The sequence below is a fragment of the Eriocheir sinensis genome, chromosome 53, assembly GCF_024679095.1.
Source record: "Eriocheir sinensis breed Jianghai 21 chromosome 53, ASM2467909v1, whole genome shotgun sequence".
Classification (NCBI taxonomy): domain Eukaryota; kingdom Metazoa; phylum Arthropoda; class Malacostraca; order Decapoda; family Varunidae; genus Eriocheir; species Eriocheir sinensis.
Genome location: NC_066561.1, coordinates 3,742,298 through 3,754,864, shown reverse-complemented (window position 1 = coordinate 3,754,864; position 12,567 = coordinate 3,742,298). Strand labels below are relative to the sequence as shown.

General features: G+C 44.6%; 1 protein-coding gene across 1 annotated transcript; it reads left to right on the top strand.

Annotated features, from left to right (window-relative positions):
* Positions 1 to 2,232: 2,232 nt before the first annotated feature.
* LOC126983207 (uncharacterized) lies at positions 2,233 to 5,337 on the top strand. The gene is made up of 3 exons (XM_050835818.1): positions 2,233 to 2,406; positions 2,617 to 2,978; positions 5,133 to 5,337. The coding sequence occupies exons 1-3, from the start codon at positions 2,386 to 2,388 to the stop codon at positions 5,149 to 5,151; spliced, it is 402 nt and encodes a 133-aa protein (XP_050691775.1). The 5' UTR covers positions 2,233 to 2,385; the 3' UTR covers positions 5,152 to 5,337.
* Positions 5,338 to 12,567: the final 7,230 nt, after the last annotated feature.

Here is a 12,567-nt window from a genome sequence, read left to right as displayed (position 1 = left end):
TTGGCTTCTGTATTAACATAGTATCTCAGAACATTGTTATAATAGACGGTATTGGTCGTACAGTCGTGGGACATAAGTGTTGACACAGTTTCCAAAATGTTTCGGACGCGATAGCGAAAGACGACAACTATCCAGCAGTGCTACATTCGAGTTATATGTGACGTATGTGTGTGTGTGTGCAAGGACCAAAGAGCGTGTGTGGGTGTGAGAGATATATTATTTAAGGATTTTTCTTACGAAACTGAGAGTATCAACTGCACGACGATTATGTTTCTTTAAAAAATCTGTTATGAATGCTCTTGTTTCCACTAGTGCACGATCTGTATAAGATTTTCTGTATTCCATAAGCTAAATACTTGCTTGGCTTTGGTCGTCAGTGTGCATTCTGGAGAGAGAGAGAGAGAGAGAGAGAGAGAGAGAGAGAGAGAGAGAGAGAGAGAGAGAGAGAGAGAGAGATTAATTTCTCTTAAGAAAAAAAGTTACTGCAAAATAATAGCCTACTGCATAATAATAACTTGGTATTCGTAAATGCAAAGTAATAGCCTAGTTTCATAAATCCAAACGAGTCGCTTAGTATTCTCAAATGCAAAGTAATAGCTTTGTAATTCATTTCAATTCATTTTAACCTACTAGTTTCTTAAATGTGCCGGCTGGCATGGTCGATGACGGCATTGCATAACATTGTCAAGCGAGAGTTAAATGTTGGTATCATTATATATTTTTAAACCATTTCAGAATTTTTGTGCACGTTATCAATGTTTTCTTCGTATTTTCTTAGTGAGGACGTTGCAGGAATGAATATAACATTTATTCAAATGCATACTAGCGTTGTAAACAACTTTAGCCGTCCCTGACTAAATCTGAACGAAATGTAAAAAGACATTTTCGTCCGCGAATTTAAAAGTTGTTATCAGTGTGCACAACTGTCAAATTCATATCTAAGAAATTATGGAGAGTGTATATGTAGTGACATATCTGAACATTAGCCTCTTTCCATGCGGTGTATATATTCTAAAGTCGGGGCCGGTGAACGAAACTCAGTGGACAGTGTGTCATCACTTGTGGCCCACGATTGTACATGCAGCACCACAGGCGGCCACTCGGGGAACTGTCAAAGAGGTTCTTTTTCTAGTGAACTCGGTTCTTTTTTTCACTTGTGATTTCGGAATACAAGTCATTGTTTGGTGCCAAATGTCCAAACACGGTACCTGTTGGTGGGGAAACAAGTGTTAATAGCACAAAAACTGCTAGATCGGCGTCGCATGACCCTCCAACACCCCCCCAACAATTTATATTATGCAACTAGGGGTCTAAAATGGAAAATGCTGAAAAGTAAAGATGGCGCCACTATAAAAACTTGCCTGCGCCACAACGGGCTGGGGCCGACCATCAGGCCCTACTATGAAGGCCTACCGGCGCCACAGGCCAAGACGTAAAAAAAAAAAGCTGACTTTGTTTATAAAGCCAAGTTGTAGGGTTCATCAGGGCTAACAAATGTTATTATACAATGTCGTGTCTACAATGCATGGGTAAGCCAGGAAAACAATTTGAAGAGAACAACAACAACAGGAAGATGGACTATCTGTTGATCGGCGTCTGCGACGCCGATAAAAACGTATTTTACCCATTTAAGGTTTTAAGGTTTGCGTCATATATGGCCACCGAGTGCCAAATATACGCGGGCCCGTATCTACTTCGTTGAAAGCCACATACACTGGCTAGAGGCAACATGAGATGTTTCGTCTCTTGCATGAATATTTCGTTCATGGCTGTATTTTGCTTTCTAGCATCTCTAGTATAATTTAATTTAATATTAGAGGGGTATTGCTTCAAAAGATGTGGTTATTTCGGCATCTGGTCTTCGAATAAGCCCTTTACACGCGCGGTGCGGCGGTAGGCAACACCGAAACTGTAAAATTGTAAACAAAGGGTGAAACGGCCCGTTGCGAACTGATACCCAATACGAATTGAATTGAATTGAATGATTGCTTAGTGCTGCCAGGGCATTGGCGGATCCAAGGGGGGGGGCAAGACCCCCCTCCCCCCATGGTCCTGAGCGGATACAGAAAAACTAGCTCAAAAGCGCGCTGCGGCTAACAACAAAACTCGCGGGATATTCCAAATTGTGTGGTAGGCAATTTCGTCAGACACTTCAACAATCGGCCCCCCCTCCCCCCAAACGTTTTTCTTGGATCCGCGCCTGTTTCCTGGAAGTCCCTTGGCAACCCCGCTGAAGGCTGCGTCGGGTCGTCTGCCTGGAAGGTATAAAAGGCTGCGGCGGGACCACGAAGCATCACTGCCAGCCAAGACGAAGCGGAAGGCAGAAGAAAAGGAAAAGAAGGAACTCAGCCGAAAGAAGATTCGCCACAGCGTGCAGGGAGAACCATGAACTCCCTTCGCTCTGTCGTAAGCATTTTTATCATTGCCTTGTGAATGTTCTCTCTCTCTCTGATAGATATAGATCGATAATTAGATAGGTAGATGCATATATACATTTTTTCCGAGCGTAAAGCATTGAGAGCAATCAGTAAAGCTATTATGCTTTGTCTTTACTACTCGTCACCGGTCACGCCAACAACCGCCCCTCAGCCACGGTGCTCTTCTCTCCCCCTGCAGCTGGTGGTGGCGCCGCTGCTGGCACTGGTGTGTATGGGTGCCGTGCACGGCGCCCCGGCCCCCGTCGCCTACCAGCCCTACAACGGCGGCGGCTTTGGCAGCGGTAGTGGCTTTGGCAGCGGTAGTGGCAATGGCAACGGGGGCGGCGGCGGCGGCGGCGGTGGAGGCGGTTTTGGCCACGGGAACGGCGGTGGCAGCGGCTTTGGCAGCGGCTTTGGCAGTGGTAGTGGCAATGGCAGCGGCGGCGGCGGCGGTGGTGGCGGTGGCGGTGGACACGGAAATGGCGGTGGCAGCGGCTTTGGCAGTGGCTTTGGCCATGGGGGCGGCGGCTCTGATTACTCCGCTCCCCAGCTATACTACGGGTAAGCAGGCAACTTTTTTCTCCGTTCTCTTTCTTAGATAACCCTCCTCTGCTGTAAGGAAACATAATGCTCATATATCTATAGTAACCGGGTATGGGGCACGATAGTATGGGCGTATTCTTAAACATTTCGGCGCCCAAGCACACATATTTGACCCGTTTTGGGCATTTCCAGTGGTAGTTTAATGACCCTGTTGGTAGTTTAACCTTTATGTACCAAGAACCTAAAAAAAGTACTCATGAAAACCTGATTGATCGCTTTGTTGGCCTTTGAAAATAGTTGGTGAGAGGTGGAAGAGTCTTAAGAATACCAATTTATAATTATTACTTCAAGAACTAACAGTCAACAGTCGTTCTCCGTTTGTAAAGTGCGAGTTTACAGAGGAAATTGCATATTTTTATACAAAAGTCAACAGTTGTCATCTTCTGTCTGGTAGACGGGTGTTAAAACAATATTTCGTAAAGAGTTGACATGTTTTCTCTAAGAACAGCATTAGGTGGCATTCTAATAGCGTCTTCCATTTAGCGTAACCTGTTTCTGAGTCGTGATCTGTAGAGTCCCTTGATAGATAGAGTCCCGACAACTTAAGACTTGGACGCCATTATTGGCCCTGTTTTCGCCGCGTTTGAAAAGGGCGGCGAAAACAGGGCCAATAATGGCGTCCAAATCTTAGGTTGTCGGGACTCTATAAGGGACTCTGCAGATCACGACCCAGAAACGGGTTACACTAAATGGAAGACGCTATAAGTAGGCGGATCAAACCTTGGATCAAACACTGGTATTCTTTTAAACGCTTCCAGCCCTCACAGCAGCTATTCCCAAAGGCCAAAAATGGGATCAATCGGGTTCTAATGAGTGGTTTCTAGGTTCGTGGCACAGAAGAAGGGTCAAACTACCACCAGGGCCATAAAACTACCCCTGGAAATGTTAACACCTCCTACGAAAGCTTTGCCAAATATGTGTGGTTTGACGCCAAAATATTTCTTCGTCTTATTTTTAGAGTCTGAGGGTCCGAAATACCACTTTTCAATCTTCGGTGTTTCTCATCTTAAATTTGTCGTTGGTGGGATTAAACCTAATGTTTCCTCACGGTGCAAGAGTTTTAATCGAACATTTGTTTCCATGTGGGTGTATGAGGAACATATCCACACGATGGCTTGGTTATCACCGAATTTTGTATAAGATTGATCTAAAAACGACATATCTTCACGATCCTTTTGTTACACGCGAGTATTTCCTGTTGGATGGGTCTATAAGCAACAGTTCCTCATGATCCAGTAGTAGGGGTAGGGGGTGGCTGAGTGGTAGCGTGCTGGGCCCACATTCACCGCGTGATGGACGACACAAGTTCGAATCCCCACGCTACCACCTCGGATTTTTCAGTCACCGCCGAGTGGCTTAAAACTACCCACATGCTGTCCTGTAGACCACCCATCAACCCGGAACTCTAGAGAAAACCGTCCAAGTGAATCAAAAAGGAGTTCCGGGGGGCAGCATGAGCCAGGAGAAGATGGCGCCACTATAAACACTTGCCTGCGCCACGACGGGCTGGGGTCGAATACCATCCAGGCCCCTCAAGCAAGCCTACCGGCGCTCTAGGCATAGACGTAAAAAAAAGAAGAAAAAAGATTAAGATTTATGCAGAAATGTAAAGGTCAATTCTAGAACGCTCAAACCCTGAATGACGAAGGCAACTATACAAAAATGGGCGTCACTTGATGAAAAATTGATGTAAACAAAAACCTGGAAATCACTGAAAAATGACTTGGGCAGTTATTTTATGAGGGTGACGATATATTGTTCCGTGGGAGGTCTTGCGGCCCAAAATACCACATAGGAAAGCAACCCTGGGGACAAGCTGACTGGCGCACGATAAAAGTGAAGGGCATGAGGTTACCATTAAGGAACTATTGACATTTATGGAAGCGTTATCGTCTGTATTATGATCTGCCAATTTGTTTTGCTTTGTGAAGGATCGTTAGTGACTGCTTGTAACTCGTAAGCAACACTATGGCGCTTGTACTCATTATTGTTATTATCAGTAGCATTATTATTATTATTATTATTATTATTATTATTATTATTATTATTATTACTACTACTACTACTACTACTACTACTGTCATCATTTCCAATTTGTCATTATTCTTCCAGTGGCGGCTACGGACGCTAGACTCACCTATACCCAGCTCATCACCTTGCCCTTCGCCCCTCGCTCGCAGACGCTGACCAAGTGTCGTCCCTCGCTTTGCTATCAGGGGAGGCTTGTGTTTGTGTCCCTCCGTGGCGTGGCGTGGCGGTGATACGGTCGAGGCTTAATTCATGTACGCAGTAATAAATGTTTTCCGGCTCTATGAAATGGTGAAGTGTTCTTTTTTTGTCAGGTCGGATCATCCATCTCTCTCTCTCTCTCTCTCTCTCTCTCTCTCTCTCTCTCTCTCTCTCTCTTATTTATTTCTTTATTTTTACATCTTACATATTGCAATTGAATACATCTCTCTCTCTCTCTCTCTCTCTCTCTCTCTCTCTCTCTCTCTCTCTCTCTCTCTCTCTCTCTCTCTCTCTCTCTCTCTCTCTCTTCTTTCTTTATTTTTACATCTGACATATTGCAACTGAATCTCTCTCTCTCTCTCTCTCTCTCTCTTTATTCTTACATCTTACATGTGCAATTGAATACATCTCTCTCTCTCTCTCTCTTCTTTCTTTATTTTTACATCTGACATATTGCAACTGAATCTCTCTCTCTCTCTCTCTCTCTCTCTCTCTCTCTCTCTCTCTCTCTCTCTCTCTCTCTCTCTCTCTCTCTCTCTTCAATATCTGGATGAGGAAATGCTGAAACAAACTGATTGTAACGATGGTGCGTCCAAGGTTGGAATACGCAGCAATAGTACGGTTGGCGAGTACAAGGTCAGCAGAGAGCACCGTTGCCAGATTATCGTACTCAGAGCCACGTATTTACTGGTTTCTGCCCCATATCTGTTGCCAAGAAGCACCAATAATTCACCATTTAAACGCTAACCATATACGAAGGCAGTTATTTGGGTGATGAAAGCAGTTTTGGTTCGGAAATCGCCAAACATAAGAGGCAGAGTACGACAATCTGGCATCGTTGGGAGAGAGGATTCAGAGGGCAGCAACAAATATGACTGAAGACTTAACATACGAAGGGAGACTGAAGCAGATGAACCCACCGACACTAAAACGGAGGAGGGAGAGAGGAGATGATCGATTACAGTATATAGGGTGATGAGTGGGATGGAGAAAGTGGACAAAGAAGATGTAATAGTGTGGGATACGAGAGAATCAAGAGGTTATGGAAGGAATATGAAAAATGAAGCCTGTAGAAGACATAAAGAAGAATAGCTTCCCACAAAGAGCGGTAGAGGGCTGGAACGGCCTGGAAAAATATGCGGTCCATGTAAAGACGATTCATGATTAAAAAGCTCCTCTGATCTCCCGTATACCACAACTACACACACACACACACACACACACGAAAGTTGTTTGAATCCTATATATTTTTTTAAGTTCGTACGTTCATACAAACCCGTTTACTGTGCAGCCAATCAGTCTCTTTCATCTACCTAACCTCAGATGTTGCGCCGACTAAACGAAACTTTCCAACTTTCATCTACCTAACATGCACTTACCTACACCCTGACACCAGTAGGGAAAAATTATATAGAAGAAGGTTAATTAATTCACTGCCACCATTGCGTATTTCACTGCCATTATCTTTCGAACGGTAAACAGACGAATAGCTGTGGTCGATGAACTGGCCGAGATAAGAGAGACAAAGAAAGAGAGGGAGAGTGGTAGTGATCGAATATGTTGCTCTTTTATAATCACACTGTACTGGCCTGGGGGTTGGGATGACATGCTCCTCCCTTCTCCTTTCTTGTTTACTTGCAACACTAAACTATCAATCAATCAATCTTTTATTCCCTGTGACCTGCTGTATTTATTTCGCCCGGTGTGGCTGCCTGTATGTACTGTGAGCGAGGAGAACGAGTGTGGTAAAAGGAAACGCACAAACACATGAGGAAATGGTTCGTTGAGGCGAGTGAGTAAGAGAGAGAGAATGAGCACGGGGTTAATTGGGGTGGCATATCAGGACACCTCTCCTCCCGAAATTGACCCTAAGCTCTTTCGGCCACCTCCTTGGATTATTTTTAGGAGCAACGAGTAGCGGGCTTTTTTTTTATATTATTGTTTCCCTTTTTTTTTGTTCCCCTGAGCTGTCTCCTTTGTTGTAAAAAAATAGCAAGGTAACATAGTAAAGCCCACATTTCGGAGCTCACACACTCGCATTCGATAAGGCTTTCGTAGAGGCTGTGTTAGTATTTCCATGGGTAGTTTTACGAGCCTAGGGATAGTTCGACAAGGCTTCTGCACTATGTATATGAACAATAACATCTTTGAAATCCCCTACCATTGTATCTTTTTAGTTTCCTGGTGCTACTTCCACATGTATCCTTAATTAGTTGTATAATCACACTCTGTACTGCCTGGGGGTTGGGATGGCATGCTCCTGCCTTCTCTTTTGTTGTTTACTTGCAACAATAAACTATCAATCAATCAATCAATCAATCCTATGAAAACCGACTAATCTATGTGGTCTTCGGAAAAATATATCGGCACCTCAGTAAGTACGGGCCTTTTTTTTTCATTATTTTTTTTTTTTTTTACCCCCTTGAACTGCCTTCTCTGCTGTAAAAAAAAAAAGTTCGCCTATTTAAATAGCCTCTCGTGGAAGTTGCAGGAATTCTCATGGGCTAGTTTTGTGATCCTATAGTGGTAGTTTTACACGGCCTCTGCACCTTCAACGGGAAAAGTCACACATTAAAACCAGGTTCGTCTTCTCTGTGGACTTGGGAAACTAATAAAAAGAGCTCGGTACGATTAATGATATGGACCTGAAGACGCTGCAGTGCTTAACCCGGTAGCATATTTACGAAAGGTTGTTAGGATTTTGTCGCGCGGAACCTAGCCCCACCCCCTGCAGTGACGTCACTCGTTAATATCTCCTGATTGGCGGCTACCTCCCTCCTTCCCCTCTCAGCCCCCCTCCTTGCCTCTCTCCCTCTACCTCGCTCTCTCGTTCTCTCCTTCCCTCCTCCCGCTTGTTATTCAGCAAGTATTTCCTCCGTCTTTTTCCTTTTCCTATGACCCCCCCTCCTCTCTCTCTCTCTCTCTGCATCTAATAGAGAGAGAGAGAGAGAGAGAGAGAGAGAGAGAGAGAGAGAGAGAGAGAGAGAAGAAAATCAGACCACACAGACCCCATGGTCCAGACTAGGTGGTCTGTCCTTAAACCTAAGTGATTTTACATTAATCAGATGGATCCAAAACATTGCTTTATCTACTCTAGTTAATATTAAGTTCAAGGCAGTGACGGTCGAGCTTGTTTTTAAAGGAGTCAATCGTGTTACACTGGACCACTGATGGTGGGAGCTTATTCCATTCTCGCACTACAACGTTGGTGAAGAAAAATTTGGTGCAGTCTGAATTTACTTGTCTACATTTGAGTTTTGTGCCATTGTTCCTCGTTCGCAAAGTGTCATCGATCATAAACAATTTTGTTCTGTCTACATTCGTGAAACCATTAAGTATTTTAAAACATTCGATCAGTTTTCCTCGGAGGCGACGTTTCTCAAGAGAGAACATGTTAAGGGTGGAAAGCCTTTCTTCGTAGGATTTGTTGCGCAAGGAAGGGATCATTTTCGTTGCCCGACGCTGAACACCTTCTAATTTAGCAATATCCTTTACATGGTGGGGAGACCAAAACTGTACCGCATATTCGAGAGAGAGAGAGAGAGAGAGAGAGAGAGAGAGAGAGAGAGAGAGAGAGAGAGAGAGAGAGAGAGAGAGAGAGACAGAGGCAGAGAGAGAGAGAGAGGCAGAGACAGAGGCAGAGAGAGACGCAGAGAGAGAGGCAGAGACAGGCAGAGAGAGAGAGAGAGAGAGAGAGAGAGAGAGAGAGAGAGAGAGAGAGAGAGAGAGAGAGAGAGAGAGAGAGAGAGAGAGAGAGAGAGAGACAGAGGCAGAGAGAGAGAGAGAGAGAGAGCAGAGAGAGAGAGAGAGAGAGAGAGAGAGAGAGAGAGAGAGAGAGAGAGAGAGAGAGAGAGAGAGAGAGAGAGAGAGAGAGGGAGAGAGATTTACATAGATTTACATAGAAAATCAGACCACACAGACCCCATGGTCCAGACTTGGTGGTCTGTCGTTAAACCTAAGTGATTTTACATTAATCAGAAGACTCCAAAACGTTGCATTTCTACTCTAGTTAATATTACGTTGAAGGAAGTGACGGTCGAGCTTATTTTTGAAGGAGTCAATCGTGTTGCACTGGACCACTGATGGTGGAAGCTTATTCCATTCTTGCACTACAACGTTGGTGAAGAAAAATTTAGTGCAGTCTGAATTTACTTGTCTACATCTGAGTTTTACGCCATTGTTCCTCGTGCGCAAAGTGTCATCGATCAGAAACAATGTTGATCTGTCTACATTCGTGAAACCATTAAGTATTTTAAAACATTCGATCAGTTTTCCTCAGGCGACGTTTCTCAGAGAGAACATGTTAAGGGTGAAAGCCTTTCTTCGTAGGATTTGTTGCGCAAGGAAGGGATCATTTTCGTTGCCCGACGCTGAACACCTTCTAATTTAGCTATATCCTTTGCATGGTGGGGAGACCAAAACTGTACCGCATATTCCAAGTGGGGTCTGACTAAACTGTTGTAGAGCGGGAGTATTACATCTTTATTCTTGAATACAAAGTTTCTTTTAATGAAGCCCAACATTCTGTTCGCTTTATTTACTGCATCGATGCATTGCTGTGAGAATTTGAGGTTTGACGCGATTTTGACCCCCAAGTCCTTGACGCATTGAACGCTTTTGAGTTTAAAGCCGCGCATTTCGTAATCGAACTTCTTATTCCTCGTTCCAACTTGAAGGACCTGGCACTTGTCTACGTTAAAGGGCATCTCCCATCTATCCGACCAAGCTGAAATTTTGTGCAAATCCTCTTGGAGGCTTTGCCTGTCTTCGTCAGTGAGAACCGAGTTACCAATCTTTGTGTCGTCTGCAAATTTACTGATGCGGTTATTGAGTCCAACATCCACGTCGTTGATGTAAATAATGAAGAGCATTGGGCCAAGAACCGAGCCCTGAGGGACGCCACTAGTAAGAGAGAGAGAGAGAGAGAGAGAGAGAGAGAGAGAGAGAGAGAGAGAGAGAGAGAGAGAGAGAGAGAGAGAGAGAGAGAGAGAGAGAGAGAGGCAGAGACAGAGGCAGAGAGAGAGAGAGAGAGGCAGAGACAGAGGCAGAGACAGGGGCAGAGACAGGCAGAGACAGAGAGAGAGGCAGAGACAGAGGCAGAGACAGGGGCAGAGAGAGAGGCAGAGACAGAGGCAGAGACAGGGGCAGAGAGAGAGGCAGAGACAGAGGCAGAGAGAGAGGCACAGAGAGAGGCAGAGACAGAGGCAGAGAGAGAGAGAGGCAGAGACAGAGGCAGAGAGAGGCAGAGACAGGCAGAGACAGAGAGAGAGGCAGAGACAGGGGCAGAGAGAGAGGCAGAGACAGGCAGAGACAGAGAGAGAGGCAGAGACAGAGGCAGAGACAGGGGCAGAGAGAGAAGCAGAGACAGAGGCAGAGAGAGAGGCACAGAGAGAGGCAGAGACAGAGGCAGAGACAGGGGCAGAGAATGAGGCAGAGACAGAGGCAGAGAGAGAGGCACAGAGAGAGGCAGAGACAGAGGCAGAGAGAGGCAGAGACAGGCAGAGACAGAGAGAGAGGCAGAGACAGAGGCAGAGACAGGGGCAGAGAGAGAGGCAGAGACAGGCAGAGACAGAGAGAGAGGCAGAGACAGAGGCAGAAACAGAAGCAGAGAGAGAGAGATAGGCAGAGACCGGCAGAGCCAGAGAGAGAGGCAGAGACAGAGGCAGGGAGGCAGAGACAGAGGTAGAGAGAGAGAGATAGGCAGAGACCGGCAGAGACAGAGAGAGAGGCAGAGACAGAGGCAGGGAGGCAGAGACAGAGGTAGAGAGAGAGAGATAGGCAGAGACCGGCAGAGACAGAGAGAGAGGCAGAGACAGGCAGAGGCAGAGAGCTAAGGGTTCCGCCGTCAGCACGTAATAATTGTGTTGTGATTTTCTGACCAAACTGTGGCGTTTACGGGACGTAGGTTCTTGGTGATTTTCTGACCAAACTCATGATTATATAATTGTAAAAATTATGTAAAATTGTATACTTATTTATTATAAGTGATTTGACTTTCATGGATAAATGCTAATAAAGTTTAATTTTATATACCAAATAACCTTAACCTCTTTTATAAGTCAAATAGTCTTAACCTTTTGCTGCAGGCGCCTGGTGTCACGCCATCCACTAAATGTAAGCAAGAAACCAATCCCTTCGCGCAATGGATCTCTGTTCAAGGGAATTGGCTTTTCTTTTTCTTTCAGTTAGCAAGATTTATCATAGTGTTTGTGGCTACTGTATAATATATAACCTTTGTATCTGTAGCCTACTTTAAACAAAAACTGTGCAATTCATTCTTTCCCAATAATTCCGTAGCCTACTTACTTTAAACAAGAACTGTGCATTTCATTCTTTTCCAATAATTCCGTAGCCTATACTTACTTTAAACAAAAAAACTGTGCAATTTATTCTTTCCTAATAATCCAATGTCGATATAAAAGCTTATGTGACAGTCTTCATTATCAGTGTATATTACATATATCTAGTTTTAAGGCTCATTATAGTCTGTTCAGAGCATGAAGTCGGTTCAAGGTGTGGCAGATTCCTGAATTCCCATGGGTGCGGCGCTGCCAGTTCGACCGCCAATTATCAGATTAGCACCGTCTCCCTACCTACCCACCCACAACCCACCTGTTTATCTCTCTCTCCCTCTCTCTCCCTCTCTACCCGGGGGAGGGACCTAAGGGGACACGCCGACCACCACCACCACCACCACCAAAACGTGGCAGCATGGGAAAAAATCGCTGCCACATGTCATAGAATTTGTACAAATCGTTGTTATAATCCTAAACATCGACACCCGTTGTACTATGTAACTTCCTTTACTATATACAGAATATATAAAATATCATTTTCAAATAGCACATGGATGGGAAATAAGAGAGAGACGCATGTACGAAGGTTAATTTGGCAGCATGGCTAGAAGTAAACGACGATACCAGCTCCACCCTGAACCGACTTCATGCTCTGAACAGACTATAGAGACATATATATTTAGAAGATTTAAATATATCCTAATGAAATTGTTCAGAAATATTCAGTAAATAGATACTACATGTTAAGTATCCTAATCTGGTGTTTGGAATACTCTGGACAGGTGAGTACAGGGTCCTAAAAAGTGAAGAGCATGTCCTGCAAAGGTAGCAAGGACGTTGCAATAAGGTAGCAAGAAGGTCCTCAAAAGGTCATGGGTACGTTGTTTCACAACGTTGTGACAACCTTTCTGGAAGTGGACAAAGTTCTGTTCCCACAACGTTTTCACAAAGTCCCACACAACGTATCTGGAACCTATTCGTAACGTTTTGACAAAGTTGTTGCAACGTGATATTGTTTGCTG